The sequence below is a fragment of the Leopardus geoffroyi genome, chromosome C3 (assembly GCF_018350155.1).
Source record: "Leopardus geoffroyi isolate Oge1 chromosome C3, O.geoffroyi_Oge1_pat1.0, whole genome shotgun sequence".
Lineage (NCBI taxonomy): Eukaryota > Metazoa > Chordata > Mammalia > Carnivora > Felidae > Leopardus > Leopardus geoffroyi.
In genome coordinates, this window is record NC_059338.1 from 68,279,752 (window position 1) to 68,298,079 (window position 18,328).

At 60.5% G+C, this 18,328-nt stretch overlaps 1 protein-coding gene and 1 long non-coding RNA gene across 10 annotated transcripts in view; one reads left to right on the plus strand and one right to left on the minus strand.

The window, feature by feature from the left end:
- Nucleotides 1-18,328, minus strand: part of CNIH3 (cornichon family AMPA receptor auxiliary protein 3) — a 135,413-nt gene that overhangs the window by 51,099 nt on the left and 65,986 nt on the right. For 6 of the 9 annotated variants that reach the window (XM_045453299.1, XM_045453297.1, XM_045453296.1 and 3 more), the window contains 2 exons: nt 6,659-6,771; nt 3,613-3,756 (listed from right to left, as the gene is read on the minus strand). In XM_045453299.1, the coding sequence (XP_045309255.1) occupies nt 3,613-3,756; nt 6,659-6,771 (257 nt within the window). Of the gene's footprint in view, nt 1-115; nt 362-3,179; nt 3,360-3,612; nt 3,757-6,658; nt 6,772-6,967; nt 7,439-18,328 lie in introns of those variants that run through there. The other 3 variants (XR_006706043.1, XR_006706044.1, XM_045453298.1) reach the window with 3 other exon arrangements.
- LOC123585305 lies at nt 1,706-3,665 on the plus strand. The gene is made up of 3 exons (XR_006706049.1): nt 1,706-2,833; nt 2,935-3,007; nt 3,581-3,665. It is a non-coding gene; the product is annotated as an uncharacterized LOC123585305 (long non-coding RNA).

Genomic DNA, 18,328 nt, shown 5'->3' on the forward strand with positions numbered 1-18,328 from the left:
CCAGGTCCCCCCACGGCCCACATCATTTCCCACCACGTCGGACCAAACACCTGCTGTGAGCGTGCATTGTGTCCCCTGGTGAGAGACGGGGTTGCTGCACGCCTGTTATTCTCACCCGCACGGCTATGATGGTGGCTGTCCCCTTTCCTGAGACCGTAAGGCGGTCCCCGGGGTAGGGGTGCAGCGGATTCTTTCCCAGCAGCTGCCTCGTGCTGACGTGATGGCTGCGTCCGGGGCTCCCAGATTATGCCGCATCACATCTCACCATCACCACCACAATGACCATCATCACTCTTCCGAGGTCCGAGGGGCACACAAACTACGTGATCTCTTACGGGGTATCTCCCTGGCCCTCCTGTTTCTAACAGAATCCAGACATTAAGTGTGCATTAAGAGCACGTGTGCTAAGGTGGTGCCCCAACCCTGCCAGCGAGGGGGTAAGGAACCCTGTGCTTTTAGAAAGGGCTGCAGGCTAATTCTGCAAGACCGAGGAATGTTCCACACCAAAATACACCACATACACGTATCTACATGTATACCAAAATAGACGGCACCAAGAAAAGCGACCATTTTTTCACATTATAGAGAGAAAAATGGATAATCTAAGGAAGAAACCACATGAAAGAAACCGCAATGTTTTACTTCAATCCCTATCCAGGATCGAAGCTCAGGAATGCCTCGGGACGGCTGGTACACCTCGTGGGCACAGAACATCCCTGGCAGGGCCCCAGCTGGAGGGCCCACTGCACCCCTGCCTTGGGAAACCTCACAGGCTTAACGGCTCGACAGTGGGGGCTTCAGGGTTGAGGCCGCCCTCTGGCGGGTGCTCAGCCTCTTCCGTCACGGGGCCCAGGCGCCCCTGCCGCAGTCGCGGTCCTGTGCCCAGAGGCTGCCCTGCCCCTCCTGGAAGCCAGCAGGGCGACAGCATGCCTCCCCTCAGTGCCTGCAAATGGTGGTGTTCCAGACACTGCCTGTCTGTCCTTCAGTTTGTCTCTGCCTCCACGCTGCATTCGCTAATTTCTTTGTTTCAAGAACAAAATTGGAACCACCACTCTGCCTGGCCGGCACCCTGGGCGTCCCTTCCCCGTCGAACCTGGTGCCTCACTGCTCTGCAGAGCTCCTCAGAGACCCCGTCCCTCCGGCCCCAGAACCCCAGCCCCTTCGATGCAGGCCTCGAGGGGCACACAGGACCGTCAGCCCCGGCCACTCTCAGGGGGGAAGGGGGTCCACGTGCACGCAGAGAGCTGTGTCCAAGCTGAGCATGGTGACAGACTGAAGTGACAGCCACTGGGACCCCAGTAAAGCCGGGGCTAGCACCTCGTTCCCGAGGACCTCACAGACGTTAAGAAATGTGTCCGAGGCCCTAGCTGGCGGCCGAGTGTCTGGCCCGGAGCCTGGGATCCTCTCAGCAGTGTGTGCTGACCACCCCAGAACCCCCTCTCGGGTGGCCTTGGAGCCAGGAGACATTTGCAGGTTCCTGGGACGCGTCCAAGCGGATGCCACATGGCCGTCTTCTCAAGCCAAGAGAGCTGAGGCGGTACAGCCTCCTGCCCGGTTACCCTGGGTCATGCGGCCTCCCTCTGTTCACCCCTCCCCTTACTGCTGGCCCGATGGCAGACCCCCCCCTCCCCCCACGGCCCGATGGTAGACACCCCTCCCTCCCACAGCTTACCTGATGGCAGACACTCCTCCCCCCACGGCCGACCCGACGGCAGACACCCTGTCTGACTCACTGGCCTGCGTGTCTACAGTGCGCACAGTAGGACTCACGCGCTCCTTGCTCTGACCCTGTGCCCCCGAGGGCAGGCGTCAAGCCACACGCTCAGCACAGTCTCCCAAGAAGGGTGCCCGGCATGTAGGAGGTGCTCAATAAATGCTGCGTGAGTGAGTGACCGAGAGCGAGGAGGGCAGGTGAAGGGTGTCTGTGACGTCACTTGCTGTCATCACGGAGAGGGCACGGGCTTTGGCAGAGGGATGTGCCTCCTCGCCTTGACCTCCGTGGCTCCGGGGCCCTGAGTGATCCGCTTCTCACGGGACCCCCGACTCTGTGGCAGGGGCACCCGGAGCCCCACAACAGGAGAGGCTGGGCACACGCCAGTGAGCAGCCTCACTCATGCTAGCCCCCCGCTGTCAAGCCGTTAAGCCTGTGAAGCTTCCCGAGGCAGGAACTTGTCTGAACAAACTTTAGTTGCTAGAAAGTTCTGATTTGGAGTCAGACCCAGGCAAATCTGCTGGGCACCCTGGGACTCTCCAGGGACACTTCAGAGACCCTCGGGCTCCTTGTACGTTGAAGCAGGCAATGACCCAGGACCCTCCGTACGGAAGGAGGGGAGAGGGGTCACCCTGAGCCTGGACCAACCCTCCACCCCAAGAAGAATGTGGTAGAATAACTCTGAATCCCCCGCCCCCCCCCCCCCACCGGGCTGATTTACCCCAGAGGAAGTTATACCCCAAGGACCTCTGAGTCTTCTGGACTCTGGGACGTTCTGGGGAGACAGGCAGGTCTTACGGCCCCGAAATCCTGAGTCAGCAGATCCAAACCCAGGAATCTGCATCTTTAAGAAACTCACCCTCCTCACCCTGATTCTGATGCGAAAGAAAGACCAGACTTCCTTAAGACTTTTCTAGAGCTTTCCTATGACAGCCAGCAGTTGGGAGCTCCGTGTTTGGGACCGGACTTGAGATGTACGTGCAGCTGTGACCACGGGAAAACATGGGACGTCTGGGGACGTGGTCTCACTGCTAACGTGTGGGCAGTGACGGCATGTGGTCCCCAGACTGAGCGACGTATACCAAGCTCTTGGCTCAAAGCAGGGCTCGTGTGTAAATGTGGGTAAGTGTGGCCGCCCCACGGCCGGCCCAGCCTGCCCCCAGCCTGAGGTGGCCTTGGTAACACCCCCTCCTTCCTCTTCCTCACCCGGCTACCGTCCACAGACCAGTTTGGAGGCAGCACTGGGATGCTGGCGGTTTCGTGGCCGCAGGTAACCACAAGGTGGCAAGGTGACAGGTGAGGTCCCCAGAGATGAGCCCAAAGAGGAACCAGAGAGGGACGCTTTAAGAAAAGGCACCCCCCCCCCCCACCAAAGGCATCCTGTTTACGCCATCTGTTGGGTAGGACACTCTACCCAAGGCGGGGGGAGGCTCCTCAACAATCGCAAAGTCAGCAAAGTCAGTTTTACCTGATTAGCACGAGGTTACAGACCATCAGGAGAATTGTGAGCACGCGCATGTAATGACCCAGCGTGCCCCTTCTGGGAGCGTGACTGCCACGCAGAGTCTCCATTCTGGTTCCCCGGATGCTTACATGTGGACTAGGGGCCACAAGGCTAGGCCCGAATGGCTGAGCTGTGGAGGGAACCCTGTGGGGAAGGAGTGGCGGCCACACGTCCCCAACCGCCTCCTCAGAGGTGTGGCCCTAAGGACACGCCTGCCTGCAGGCGAGGACCTCTGCCTTTGGGCACGAGCCCTCGCCCCCGACCCAGAGTGAGGTGGCTGGCGTCATACCCGCCAGGCTGTGACCCCCACGCTCACGCGCCCCCCCCCCCCCCCCCCGCAAAAAAACCTGCCTCCTGTGCTGCAGGAGTGAAAGCGTCAGGAGGGGCAGAAACTCACCAGTAGAGGTAATAGAAGAAGGACAGCAGGTAGAACGCCAGCTTGCACCAGGCCTCCTTCTGACAGTAACTCAGGGTGTCTGCGTTCATGACCGCGGGCGGGTCGTAGGCCAGCTCGGAACTGTCTGCCGGACAGTGAAAGTACCTGCGGAGAAGGGGACACGGCATCCTTGGCCCCGAGGCTGGGCAGGGATGTGAGGGCGTCCAGGGAAGCCCCCCTGACGCAGGACTGTGTCCGGGGGTCTCCGCCGAGCGGGCGTCTGCCTTCGCCGACTGGAGTCACCGCCCAGCCCGGCCCGTGGCTGCTCCCGGCCGCCGAGGTCCCCCGGCATCACAGGGATTCCACCCACTTACACAACAGAAGGAGGACGTGTCACCTGGTGCCTGGAGACAGCGAGAAGAATCTCCTTCCTCCAGGTGTGGGGGGTCCATAGCACACGTTTGTAGGGGGCGGTCCACAGCACAGGGGTGTGGGGGGGGTCCACAGTGCACACCCACATGGGCATCCACACAGGTATGGGGTGCTACGCACAGAGAGAACCGCAATGCCACTGACCACACTCGCTTAACTACCACTGGCTGTTTTCACACCGTCCTCCCCCCAGACCCTCTTTCAAAATCCTGAATTCCGGGGGCACCTGGGTGGGTCCATCGGTTAAGCACCCGACTCTGGCTCAGGTCACGAGCTCACGGTTCGTGGGTTCGAGCCCCGCGTCGGGCCCTGTGCTGACAGCACAGAGCCTGCCTGGGATTCTCGCTCTCCACCCCCCCTCGAAATAAATAAATAAAAACTTTAAGAAAACAATAAAATAGAATCCTGAACACTACAGGAGGGACGTCATGTCCTCACTGGAGTGGGAATGGTTCACATCACTTGTCTTCTTGCTGGAAGGACCCAGAGCAGCCAGAGAACACTGGCCACGGTGGAGGGAGAGCAGTGAGGGAGCCGGGAACCAGGGAAGGGAAAGCACAGGGAATAGATGGGGCGGGGGTGGGGGGGAGTGTTAAAGCTAACTTTGTCTACCTGGAAACACCACCGGCCTCGTTCACGGGAGGTGGGGACTCCGGTGCGGGAGGCTAGGTGGGGGGTGGGGGCCACCGGGGGGGCCGACCTCTAGCCTCTCAGGCGGATGCTGTGTGTCCAGGTGGGGAGAGGGGCTCAGAAGAACACCTTCTAACCAGCACTGTGGGGGCTGGGGTTCCAGCCCCTCCTCACCCCCATCAGAGGACAGTGACAGTGTCAGTCACCACCGTGTGCCGGGAGGACGCCGCAGGCTGAGCTCCTTGCCTCCCTGGGGGCAGATCCAAAACCTACGGACCTTGGCGGAGAATGTTCTAGGCGACCTCGCCCAGTGGACGCAGGATGGCTCAATGGGGAGAGCCAGGCTCTGGGGCTCACAGGCCACCAGACCGACCTTCCTCCAGCCGGCCACTGACCTCTCTGAGCCTCAGCTTTGTCATGTGTAAAATGGGGGCGAAAGTGCCCACTCCACGGGCTCCTGGGACCACCGTGGAGGATGCTGGACACACAGCCTGCAAGCAGGTGGCAGATGCAGGTGCTGAGGCCGCTTTCTGTAAAGTGCTCTGAGAGCGAGCACAGGAGGGGCTGAGCTCAGGAGAACGTCCTGGCCCCGGGCCTGGGGGCCGTCGAGGACCCCTTCTCTGGCTTGGCCTCCCACTTTGGGAGGAGCGATAGCCCTGAGGATACGACTTTGTGAGTCCACAATGACTTTGGTGCCTGGAGAGACACCTCATTACTGCAGGGGTCTCAGGGTGATTCCTCTCACAGGCAGAGGACTTCACAAGGAGCAGGACAGGTGACAAGGACATAGACTGTGACCCACACAGAGGCGGGGCTGAACAGGCCCTGGGCAACTCTGGGTGGGGTCCCAGAAAATCCAGCCCATCTGACAGATGTTTGTCTTTTATTAGCATGATTCACAGGGGCGCCCGGGGGTCTGTGAGTTAAGCGGCCAACTTTGACTCAGGTCATGATCTCATGGCTCGTGGGTTCGAGCTCTGCGTCCGGCTCTGTGCTGACAGCTCAGAGCCTGGAGCCTGCATCAGTATCTGTGTCTTCCTCTCTCTCTGCCCCTGCCCTACTAATGCTCTGTCTCTTGCTCTCAAAAACGAGGATAAATATTTTTTAAAAATTTGAAAAAAAAAAAAAAAAGACATAAATCATATACCAAAAACTTCACCTTTTTAAAATATACGGTTTAGGGGCGCCTGGGTGGCACAGTTGGTTAAGCGTCCGACTTCAGCCAGGTCACGATCTCGCGGTCTGTGAGTTCGAGCCCCGCGTCAGGCTCTGGGCTGACGGCTCAGAGCCTGGAGCCTGTTTCAGATTCTGTGTCTCCCTCTCTCTCTGCCCCTCCCCCGTTCATGCTCTGTCTCTCTCTGTCCCAAAAATAAATAAATGTTGAAAAAAAAAATTTAAATTATAAAATATACGGTTTAGGGATGTTTAGCATGGCCCAGCTGTCACCAGGATCGAATTTCAGGACACTCACGCCCGAAGGAGAAAGCCCTATACCTATCGATGGTCCCCCGCCTTCTGTCCCAGCCCCCAACCTTCCTCCCTTCTCTTCAGAGCTACCCGTTCTGGACGTTTCACAGAAATGGCCTTTAATGACTCGCTTCTTTGACCTGCATTTTCGAGGTCCGGCCACGCTACAGCGTGCATCACTGCATCACCGCCTTTTACCACCAAGTAACACGCCATTGCAAGGACGTGCCGAGTTTTGTGTATCCATTAATTCATGCAAAGCGGTTCTCTCCACTTTGGGACTTCTGTGAAAACGCTGCAGCTGTTTGTAACGGGGATGTGTGAGGTTCGAGGCCGCGGTGAGCCGACCAGGGAAGAAGGGCCTTCCCTTACGAGGCTGCCAGGCGGGAGGAGCTCCACAAGAAGGCTGCGGAGAACAGGTCCCCAAACGGAAGAGAGGAAGGCATGAGGTGGCTGGGGCCTCCGGGGCCACAGTCTCTGGAGGGCAGGCCGTCCAGGCAGAGAAGAGGAAGCACACACCCGTCCCCGGCAGACTTACCTCCAGAAGTGATAGAAAAGCAGGGGGACGTTCAGCCCCAGGGTGAGCCACTCCTGCGCACACAGGAACATGATACAGAAGAGGCTGTGGATGGAGTATTCGGGCAGCACCAGCTGAAGGGGGAGCAGAGGCACAGGCCCGCGTTAGACGGAGGGAAGTCACTGCTGCCCGACAGGCCGCCAGCGTGCTCATGACCCAGTCACCGCCCCAAGACTACTCTCCATTTCTGCTACGCTTTCCTCTTAGCGGTCCCAGAGCCATGCTTCCCGCCCACGTCCGGTGGACCCGGGCTCTCGGCGCCCTACGTACCAGGCGAGAGCGCTTGCCGCCGGGGGTCACGGGAGGCGGGAGGAGGGCCCGGGAAGAGACGCGCCGATACAGGTTCCAGTGAATCTGTGACCGCCCGGCTCCTGCTCTCCGAGCCCTGTGCGCCCTCCCGTGCGAACCCATATGCCGCGTAAACAGGCGTATTTATGTCCAACCTGGGAGGGCTGGGAAAGCCCTGAGAAACAGCATTTTTCCTGGCGGCGGCTGGACCAGGGGGAGCCCGAGAGAAAGAACATGTAGTGACGATGAAGGCAGGGAGGCCAGCCTCCGCAAGATGGAGGCCAGCCCGGACCAAGAAAGGTCAGATGCTGGGACCAGCAGAAGGCCAAGCTCCCCGGCCCCAGCGTGCCCACGCGGGTGTAAATGCCACAAGGTTTATAAACTCCCCAGCGTGCGTACATCTTAGCGGAAGTCAAAGTTGGGACGGTAACCAAAGTGACGGCACAGGAGAAAGTGGGTCTCCAGGCCGGAGACAGAGCTGGAAACGCGCCACCATCCCCGTCACGTAGGAGCGCGTGCTGTGCCTCGGTGCCTCAGTGGGGCACGAGCGCCTCGGGGCCCTGGGACACTCCTCCCCACCACCCCGGCCGGAAGGCTCACCACAAATGATGCTTCCTAACAGAAGCCTCGCCCAGCTCACCCCTCCTCACCCCGCGCCACCCTGCAGCCCCAGGCCCACAGCGTCAGCACCCCTCTCCGGCCCCCAACACACATGCACCTGCCCCCCCACCAGCGCTGTCTTTGCTCATCTGTTCGCAGGTGCTATTGGGACTCAGTAGGGACCGAACAAGCACACGTGTCTGCAGCATGGCCGCCTGGCGCTGGGGATGCAGCCCACGGTCACCCACCAGGCTTCCTCTGGGCAGGAAACAAACCGCCTCCGGCCGCCCCATCCAGGTACGGGACTCGCCTGCGGGCCCCTCCCCTCGGGCCACGGTGTTAACCGCCCCACGTGACAATGCAGAGGAGACACGTGCCAGGCACGCGTGTAAGAAACGCACTTTGTACCCACGTGGCGTGTCCCTGACTCACGCGTCCACCGGCCCACACCCGGGAGCCCTGGAGTCGAGCTCAAAGGGCCACTTTCCAGAGTAGGGGACTCGGTGGGTGAACCTCACCTGCCCGGGTCCCTCACCACCCCGGGCCCCTCACCACCCCGACCTCTCACCAACCCCCCGGGCCCCTCACCGCCTGGACCCCTCACCCCACCCCCTCCCACCCAGGGCCCTTGCCCGCTCAGGCTCAGCCAGCTTCCAAATCATGCCATTTCTCCTCCACAGCTGCTTGTGGCCACTCTTCCCTTCTTTCTCCTGCCTCTACCAGTCCGGCCCCCGCACCTGCCCCCAGGCCAGGCAAGAACTTTCCTTCCTTCCACACGTGCCACCCCCCCTCCACCCGCCACTAGGGTGGTTTGACTGCATTTCTGCACCGCCCCTCTCCTTGGTGTATCCACGCACCCCCGGCCGTAGCCCACCCGTGGTCTGCTGACTGGTAACCTGACTTGTTACAGGAGCGGGTAGTGAGGCGGCACCTAGGTCACCGCTGAGGGACGGGGTGGGGGGGGTGCTGCAGGGCGCGGACGCTCTCCCAGCCCCCACGGAGGGGGTGTGAAGGAGCGGAAGGATGGGATCCTCTGGGACTGGGGGAGGGGAAGGTGGGGAGAAGGCGCCCCCACCTGCAGACCCGCCCCGTCTCCCACCACATGTCCCGGGACCGAACATACTGAGAGCCACACCACGCCACCAGGAAGGCCCCAGGGCCGGATGCAGCTTGCAGGGCGCGTGGGTGAGACCCGGTCTCCGTGGACTCACATCAGGTTTTCAGCTGTGACCGCATCGGGCTAAAAATATTAGCCCGCTGTCTCAAAGTGTTACGTAAGTCCCGACACTTACGTAATGATCCCGTGTGGCACCGAGAACGCGGCTAACCAGGCAGTGTCTATTTCCCCCACCTGTAAACGCCAGCATTTACGACCTACCGATGGGGCCGCTGTGAGGACACAGCCTGTCCCGCGGATGAGGCCGCTCTCGGGTGAAGGAGCATCGCAAAGGAAGAGGCGCTGTCCCTATTATTATCGCTAACAATCGCGTACCAGCCAGTCCCCAAGTAGGGAACTCGTCACTCTTGCCCAGAAGCTCTGCCAAATGGCCGAGAGCCAACTGGGGTTTCCTGAGTCTCCTCTGACCTGCACCCGCCCTGTCTACACCGAGCCCCCAGCTCCCCCAAGCGGGGAGAGAAACCCAAGGATGTAAGACAAGGGCGTGAGACAAGCCTGCCTCTCCAACCGTGAAAACCCAGGCCTTGACTGTTCTTGGAGCAGACGGACATCCAGCCCCCCTCGTCTATATGCCCGCGGGCCCCTGGGTGTGAAAGAAAAGGATGATGTCCTTGCATCCGATTCCCCAGCCGGAGCTAAACAGGTCCTAAAACAGGGGCCCTCGCGGGCTGGGCGGGGTGGAGGCAATTTTCTCATAAGCATCCAGAGTGGAGGTACCACCGTCTCTGTCTGTCTCTGGGTGAACAGGTGCATGAGGGGCAGCGGGAAGGAGGCAGGCAGGTTCGGAGGCGGGGAACCTGGGACCGCTGGGCCGGAAGGCTGCGGGGAAAACCCAGCGCGGGCAGGAAACCTTCTGAGTCCCTTTGCCCAAAAGAGGCCATTTTCTCTGGGGTCGCTCTGAACAGAGCAATCCCGGAGGGCAGCCTGGCAGGAGCCCACAGCAGCTGGGGCGGGGGCAGGGCCTGCGCTCCCAGGCCTGTGATCCCCTCATGCTGGAGACGGGCGCCCCAGCCTCAGGTGCCGTGATTAGCAGGGAGACCCCGACAGCTAGGCTTGGGGCCAGGCTGACCTGAGTGCCGGCCAGTTAACGTTCCGACCTAGCAGAATTCGCACGGATGTTCGCCAGATACTCCCAGGGGTGAGCGGGAGACTCTGGGTCGTAATCACTAGGTGTGGAACCGTAACGTGAAAATCCACCACAAATCAGTCTGATGTGTGTGGATTCGTGTCCCTGGAACCGCGGGCCTGGCTCCGAAGCCTGTGCGGCCAGCAGCTGTGCTGGGCACTAGGGCCAAGTGTGGCCACCTTGGGTCAGGGTCAGGGTCAGACCCACACAGCTGATCTCAGGGACCAGGCCAGGCCTCAAGAAAAGCCAGTCCCCTATCGCTTTCCCTGTGGGCCGGTTCCCATTGTACACGAGGAGGCTGGGGGGGCATCGGAGGGAGACAGCGAGAGGAGTTCCCTGCTTGGGTCCCAGCAGCACGTGAGGACACCTGGGGGGTCGTGGGGGGGGGGCAGAGCACAGAGGTGGGGCCTGGAGCTGAGGAGTGTGGTCTCCAGCCCCACTTCCCAGCCCCGTGGGGCCCTCTGGTTTCCACCCACCCTCTCCTTCACCCTCCCTCCCTGAGCACATTTAATCCAAACCTGGGGACTTTCTGCTGCTTTCCAGCCGTGTGGACTCACTTCTCTGCAGCAGAGGCCCAGGAAGAAGGTGGGGAGCGAACCCACACCCCTCTACCCACTGCTCCTGGGCACCCAGCATGTGAACGGCCCAGTCGCAGCTCAGCCCAGAGGCCCCAGCCGGGACCTGGCTGTGCACTGACAAATCCGTGCCACCTGTCACACGTGCCCCGGACACTGGCACTCTGGCTCCCCCACGCCCTGCCCCGAGCCCCCAGAGCCGCCTGCTCCTCCCTGCCCTGACCGCTCCTCGGGACCAGCTCCCAGCCTCACTGACGCCCTCCGGCCCCACCGCCACTGCCCAGGGACCCTCACCACTGGCTGCACCGTGTGCTGGGGACACCAGCCGACTGGGGACGCCCCCCTGCCTTGATCCAGGAGGAAACGCCTTCATGCCCAACACCCACGGGGAGGAAGATTTCTTCCATCCGAAGTCCGAGGAGCCTCAGCTCTGTCTCTGGGGGAGGGGAAACTGGGGACAGAGAGAACCGAATGGGCTTTGCCGTGAGCTCTACCTCCCCGACACTCTACCCGCCTCCTCCCCCAGCCGGCTTCCTTCAGCCTCACGGTAATCTAGCGGTGTGTCTCGAGTCTCATGGCACTCCCGAATCCAATGGGGGTGCTGCTAACACACAGACGGCCGGGGCCCACCCCCAGACTGTGTAGGTGTGCGTGGGCCTTTCCCAACCAGTTACCAGGAACCCACCGAGAACCGCACTCCTCAAACCGTGGTCCCGGGACCGGCGTCACCAGCATCACCTGGGAGCTTGAGAGAAATGGGAACCTTGGCTCCACTCCAGACCTGCTGAGTCAGAACCTGCAGGTTAACAAGATCCCCGGGGGACTTACAAGCAAGTCTGCGAAATGACTGCTCAGCACTGATTCCCAAAATAGGGCCCACCAGCCAGCTGCAACAGGGTCGCCTGGGGCACGTATGCTAAAGTGCAGATTTCTGGAGGCGCCGGGGGGCTCAGGCGGTTGAGCTTCTGACTTCGGCTCAGATCACAATTTCATGGTCTGTGAGTTCGAGCCCCCCGTCGGGCTCTGAGCTGACAGCTCAGAGCCTAGAGCCTGCTTCGGATTCTGTGTCTCCCTCTCTGCCTCTCCCCTGAGATCGCTCTCTCTCTCTCTCAAAAATAAACATAAAAAAATTTTTTTTGCAGATATCTGTGTTCTACACCTGTCTACCAAGATAGACTCCACGGGCTGGGAATCTGTATCTTTCAGAAGTATCCCAAATGATTTTATGAAGCATCTTAGCTAAGATTCGTAGGCCAAGGGCTTGAAGACAACACAGAGCAGAGGCTCCCTTTCTGGAGACCCTGGGTCTCAGTCTTCAACCCCAACCCCCAGCGGGGCTATGACCGTCCTGCGTGCAGGTAGCCTCCACGGGTTAAGAGCAGCGTGGCCTGCTCCCCAGCCACCACCACGCGGGAGAACCCCTGCAGAAGAACCCAGAGGCTTGGCCATGAACTCTTCTGGGGCGGAGCCATGTCCCCCAGCATCCTTCACCCCCTGAGGCCCGAGCCTCCTGTCCCACCCACTCTGCCTGCTCTCGGCAGGCTAACTCTCCCCGCCTCACCGGCTCCCTCCTCCTGCCCCAGGGGGCTTTCTAGATCTGGGCGGTGGGCGGTTCCTTTTAAGACCAAACTTTTGGGTTCCTCCCAACCTGCCTTTGTCCCTGTTCTCGTGCAGCTTGAATTCCTCACACTATCACCAACAACCTAGGGGGCCCGTTGGGGAGGAGGTGACAATAATGCCATATTTTCAAAGGAACAGAATTCTCTTACGACTCGCGGGAACCCAGAGAGATCTTAAGTTACACTTGTAGCTACCCACTCTCTTCCTCCTTCCCTTTAAAGGTGGGGGTGCTGGGGGTAGGAACCGCGGTCAGGATGCAGGGAGTGATTAGCCAACTGCTCAGACGGTCTAGGGGGAGAGGCATGAACAGGAGGGAACGTTCTAGAAGGAGAAGGGCAGAGGGGTGCGGGTTTCACAAGCCTGCCTGCTGGGGCCGAAGAGCCCACGTTCGCACTCGGCAGGTGGGTCCCGGGAGCGCCCAGCAGTCTGACGAGCGGAGGCCGCGATGCAAGTGTACATGCAACGTGTGGAGTCCGTCTCGCCAAGAAACGGGCGCCGAAGTACGGAGGGCGGCGCGCAAGACCCTCGCCGCAGGAAGAGCGAAGACAGAAACGCTCGTCTGAATGAGGGAATGAAGGCACGTTCCTCAGAGGGAACCCGGCTGAGGTCCAGCGGACGGAGTGTCCGGGCGCAGGGCATCCCCGAGGGGCATCGGGCGTGGTTTGACACAGTCACGTTTTCCTCCCTGGCCTAGAATGGCACGACTTAACAGATCTCCCACAGAAGTGACCTGGAGCCCCCAAATCCTTGGTACCAGCTTCTTAAAGCGTCAGGACTCCAGGGAGCATCCGTGGAGATTTCTCCGGACCACAGAAGCCACAGGACGGCAAGGAAGCTTCCGCCTTCACTCTGCCCACGGCCGGGGTGGAAATCCGTGCGCATGGTGGGGACGGTGACTCTCGGGGCCTCTGCGCTCGGTCCTCCCTGCCGCCCTCCAGGTCCAGTGTGAAGGCTGGGAGGCCCAGCTCCCATTGGGACCATTGAGGGCGCACCTTCTGGGGTCCCGTCCTCCACGAGGCTCTGTTGCTTACACCTTTTATGGAGCAGGGACCCCCCCCCCCCACACACACCATCTCACATAGCCCCACAGGCAGTTTGTTAATAGAGCGAGGCTCGGAGCAGCCTGGGTCTTGAGCATGAGCTCCCAAAGGAGAGCCTTTCCCAGGTTAAAAACAGGATTACCCTACTTCACAGCCATTAAGTGGTGTTAATTACCCATTACCTGCAGCTCGTTGGAGACTGTTTGCTCCAAACGAGCTTAAGAGGGTGAATGGAAGGAGAGAAGAGTCTCAGCACCTGGGGGAGGAGAGCAAATCGTCAGCACCACCTTCAGTTAGCATTTGTTCAGAGCCCACGGGCAGGTACACGGACAAATGGACGGACGGGCGGTCGGACGGTGGGCTAACCGCCCCGGCCCCGAGCCTACAGCAAAGCCAAGAGCAGCGGACCCCCTCTAGAGCGCCCCCGGCGCATGCGACCCCTGCAAACCAGGGGCGGAACTGCACAGGCACCCTTACACGCGCACATTTGACGGCACAGGCTGGAGGTTTTCTCCACTCACTTTACCGCAAGAACACAGGATACAATCTGACGGATTTCAACCGCGGGGAGGGTTGGCGCCCCAACCCCCTGCGTTGTTCAAGGGTCGACTATGCACACGAGTGTGCTTTCCAGAGTCGGGCAAAGGCGACTATTAGAGGGACTGTGCCACGCTTTACCAGGAATTTGTACAAGCCAACATTCTGGGGGAAAAGCAATATAATATTGCGACTTTTGCTTTCAGGAAGGGCTGGAGGGGCGGTGTCCCGGTGAAAACAGTTTTAGATTAAGGAGCAAGAGACCCGGGCTCCAGACCTGCCTGTCGAGTGCCAGATGCGCTGCGTAATCCCAATGGGCTCAGTTTCTTCATCTCTAAAATGGGGATATAATGACATCCACCTCACAGGACTGTAATGAGTGTTGAGTTAATACATGAGAAGCTCTTAAAATCATGTCTGGCTCATAGTGAGACCGCACAGATGACATCTGAGCCGCGTGCTCCGATGGTCCCTGCCCTTGTCAGCTCACGTACTGTGGGAAAAGCAGCACTTAAGCTCTCTTGAGAGTTAAACTGATGTATCTTCCCTTTCCCTTCTCCAGTCTATTTCTAGCACTTGCAAATTTTCAAAGTCCCCTCCCACCCTTCACTTCTGTCCCCAGAAATGCCATGTGCTCTGGGGTGTCCGACCACTTTGTGTCAACGCTAACCGCGGGAGCTCCCACGTTCCTCCTGAGCCATGCACGCGTCTGCACCGTCCGTTTGTCCGTGTGTCTTTGTGGGTCTCTCTCCATACAGCACCTACAAGTGTGAGCGAACCCGCCGTTTATTCACGCGCAGAGCCTCCCGTGAGGCGCCAGATGCCGTGACGGGCCCTGGAGGTGCCGATCCGTGGGCACCGTGCCGCTGCTGCCCCCCAGGCGGCGGGAGGGACCCTGGCTGAACAGGCAGTGGGGAAGCCGAGGCAGGCGTGTCCCCCAGCAGGCAGCCACGGGAAACACCGTGACCGGCGCTGTTCTCTGTCACCCGTCACGGGAATGATGGCAGCCTCCTGACCACGGGCCCCCTCCCACCCCAGCCCTGCTCCTGGCCTGCCTTCACCAGCAGCCACAGAGAACGTGCCACGTCTCTGCCCTACCCTGCACCGCCTCCCTGTGGCTTCTAGAACAAGACCCGACTCCTTACAATGACCTCCAGGCCCTCCTGACTCTGCACCCCAGGTCGCTCCCACTCAGCCACTGCTGTTCCTCAACCGCAGCCTGTCTGTCGCCACCTCGGGGCCTTGGCACGTGCCGTCACCCCTGACCAGGGAGCCCCTCCCCAGACTCCCTCATGTTCCATTCTATTTGCTTGAAGTGGACACTTACCATCATGACCTGAAAACATCACACATCTGTTTGCTCATTTATAGCCTGTGTTCCACACCCACAATGAATGCTCACAGCTGCACCCGCGGGGCCCGGAACAGTGGCCGGAACGCGGTGCCACCTTGTGTCATGTGTGCCTGTAAATGTCACAATCACCATCCCAGAGCGAATTCCTCGGTATGAGAAACGCAAACGGCCGTCACGGGCTAAAGCAGGGTGCGGAGTCAGCAATAAGCTGGTGAGCCCGGGGTCGCTGGTCTGGCCCCCCCACCCACGGATGGGAGCCCCAGCCCCAGCCAGGTCCCTCACGACGTCCACCACTGCTCCCCAAGGGCTTGAGTAAAGAAGGCTCAACGACCTGAGCTCAGAGTGTCCAGGGCAGTGGGTCGGCAAGGAGGCACAGCGAGAGACCAGGAGAGGTGAGCGGGGCACATTGGGGACCATTAATCCCACACGGGGAGAACAGGAGTGCAAGCCCAGCGGGCAGGAAGGAGGAAGGAGGCCGCTTAGCCATCACTGCCCCTCGCTAACATGTGCGGTGCTATGGACGGGACGTCTGTGTCCCCCAGAGTCACACACTGAAGTGAGGTCGCCAGCCCAGTGGTGTTTGGAGGTGCGGCCCCTGGGTGGTCAGGTCACGAGGCTGGAGCCCCATGATGGGATGAGTGCCCTCAGAAGGACACGGGACAATGGCCTCTCTGCCCGGCTGCCAAGGTCACTCAGCACCTGCACGGCTGGCGAGGGCCCAGGGAGAGGAGAGTGCTGGAAGAGGGGGCCTTCTGGGGAGACAGCAGTGTCTGTAGGATGGCTGGGGGCAGGGTCAGTCCTCACAAGAGGGACCGGGGCGGGGCGGGGGGGGGCCGAGGAAACACGAATGGTGAACGAAATTCAGACAGACTGCCTGGCGGGAGGGTGCGAGCAGACAAGATGTACAAAGTTGAGTACCAGGTCCTGGGTCCCCAACACGCCGGGACGAGGAGAGAAGGAAGGGCCCAGGACGCTGAGAAAGGGCATGTGAGGCAGGAGGCGGCGGAGGCTGGTGTCGGGACAGGCACGTTAAAGACGGGAGAGACGGCAGCGGCACGCAGAGGAGGGAGGCGACGTCGTGAGGAGGAACCGCCGCTGGCCTGGGGCACTGACATCCCTGCCACGTCCCACCACGTCCCCGGCTGCTGAGACAGTGTGTCTGTGATGGGCAGACCTTGGAAGGCACAGGGACAAGGGACTCTTCTCCGGGTTTTGTGAGATGCAGGCCGACGTGGTGACAGACTGGTTCTGCGGCCATGGTGACCCTGCCACCCCCCACACCAGGTGACGTGACTCTGGACTGGCGGGACACTGGGCGCCAGCCATGGCCTTCCGGCTGGATCTTCAGAATGCGGACGACCCGTGCTCTCGGGGGGCGGGGTATCAGGTGACCCTGAGTCAGCACTGATGGTAACTAGTCCCCCAGTGTGGGCGAGATGCCCTGAGGTCGGGTCATCACCTCCCCACGGCCAGTGCCCCTCTCTATCCACATGTCCAGGGGACACGGTTCGCGGCCCTCCCCCAGTAGCACAGTGCGGCTACTCCCCCGGGACTGTGGGGGCCCAAGTGGCCCGGGGGTGTGGCCCCCTCGCCCCATCACGCCACCGTCACCCTCCCGCGAGGCGAGGGTGCTTGGAGAACGGGACGCCAGCAGCACACACTTCCTGCCCCAGAACCTTCCTGTTATCCCCGGGGGCCCACGGGAGTCTGCCACACAAGGCGACTCGGGAGTGGGGGTCAGAGGTACACGCTCTCGTGGAGCGCTTGTGATGGAACATCCCGGAAGAGCTCGACAGAACGGCAAGGCTCCCGGCACCGTCCCGCCTGCCCCCCCAAGCTGGTTTCCGGACACGGCCGTAACTTCGAGGAGCCCAGCCTCGCAGACGCTGCTGGGAAGCTACACGACGTGAACGCTGTGTGCTGCGGACCAACTAAAAGTCGCGCTGGAAGGGGAGGTGCAAGCTCGGGTCAGACCCCACACAGCAGATTTCATCGTGGGAGCAAACTTCACCCCTTCCTTCTGGAAGGCCCGGCCGCACACGTCCACGTGGGATGACGGGAATTTCTGCCGAGGAGGAGGTGAAGGTCAGAGAGGCACCAGTGACCGGCCCCCCGCTCCAAACAGCCCTTCGGAGAGTCAGGGGGCTGCAGCCCTGCCCTCTGACCCCAGCAGCTGCGACCCTCCCCCCCCACCCCCAGAACTGCGCCCGGCGCCAGCAGGAGGAGGCGGAAGCCGGGACCTCAGTGGCACCGCGGACCTGGCCCAAGACTGGCCTGTGATCAGCAGCAGCACACGTGCCTCCCGCAGCGACGCGGTCCATCCTGTGTTTGGCTTTTCGGTAAAAGCAGAGACACGTTCTGGAAGCCACCGCGCAGTGATTAGGTTCCTCGTAAGCTCCCAGCTGCAGAGGAAGGCGTGTGTCTCGCTGGCCCACAGGCTGCTGGAGACGCGGCTGGGGCTAGAGCGCGGCGCCGGGGATGGTGCTGGAAGGCAGCGCCCCTGCAGGCAAGCAGGAGAGCTCGGCGCTCACTGAGGACCCGTCGGGGGTCGCCTCTCCGCCAAGGTCCGGCCACGAAGTGGGGCGGCAGCTGGAAATCGCAAGGAGTCTGGAGACGGGACGAAGTTTTCCGGAGTTTTCAAGGTTGTTGCCAGAGCAACCACATTCTGGAAGAGCTGAAACGTTCTATTTTAAAAATACCCAGTTGATCATCAGAACGCCAGAAGGGAAACAACCAAATAATAAGGTACACGTTGGAAAGCCTGATAAAGGGGAGCTTTTCTTGTGCCTGGAAATAATTCACTCTAGGAGGAATATTTTGACCCTGGAAGAAAACAGATTTCAAAGTGACTCCCCAGAGGCCTGATCACCGCCTGCGTTTTGCACAGAATAGTGATATCTCTCTCACCCGGGTCTTCTCTCAAGTCCTGGGTACGTCACACGTTCCCCCCACCCCTCACCTCCTTGAAGAACCCCCCCCACCACCACCCGCGTGCATGCAACACGCTCTTGTGCAGTGACTGTCACATAAACGTGAGCCGTGTCCTGCCCGGTGCTCCGAAGGCTGGACGACTTGAGGACGCTGTTCTGCCTTCGGGAGGAGAATGATCCAGAAGGAAGACACATACACACTCGCAACCCAAGGCAGTGGGAGATCCCATCCTGACCGGAGGGTCCCCAAAGTCGCTTGTTCCCAAAACTGCTGTGCATCGGAATCCTTCGGTAGATCTTTAGTAACATGCAGATTTTGGGGCACCTGGGTGGCTCAGTCGGTTAACCTCCAACTCTTGATTTTGGGTCAGGTCATGATCTCAT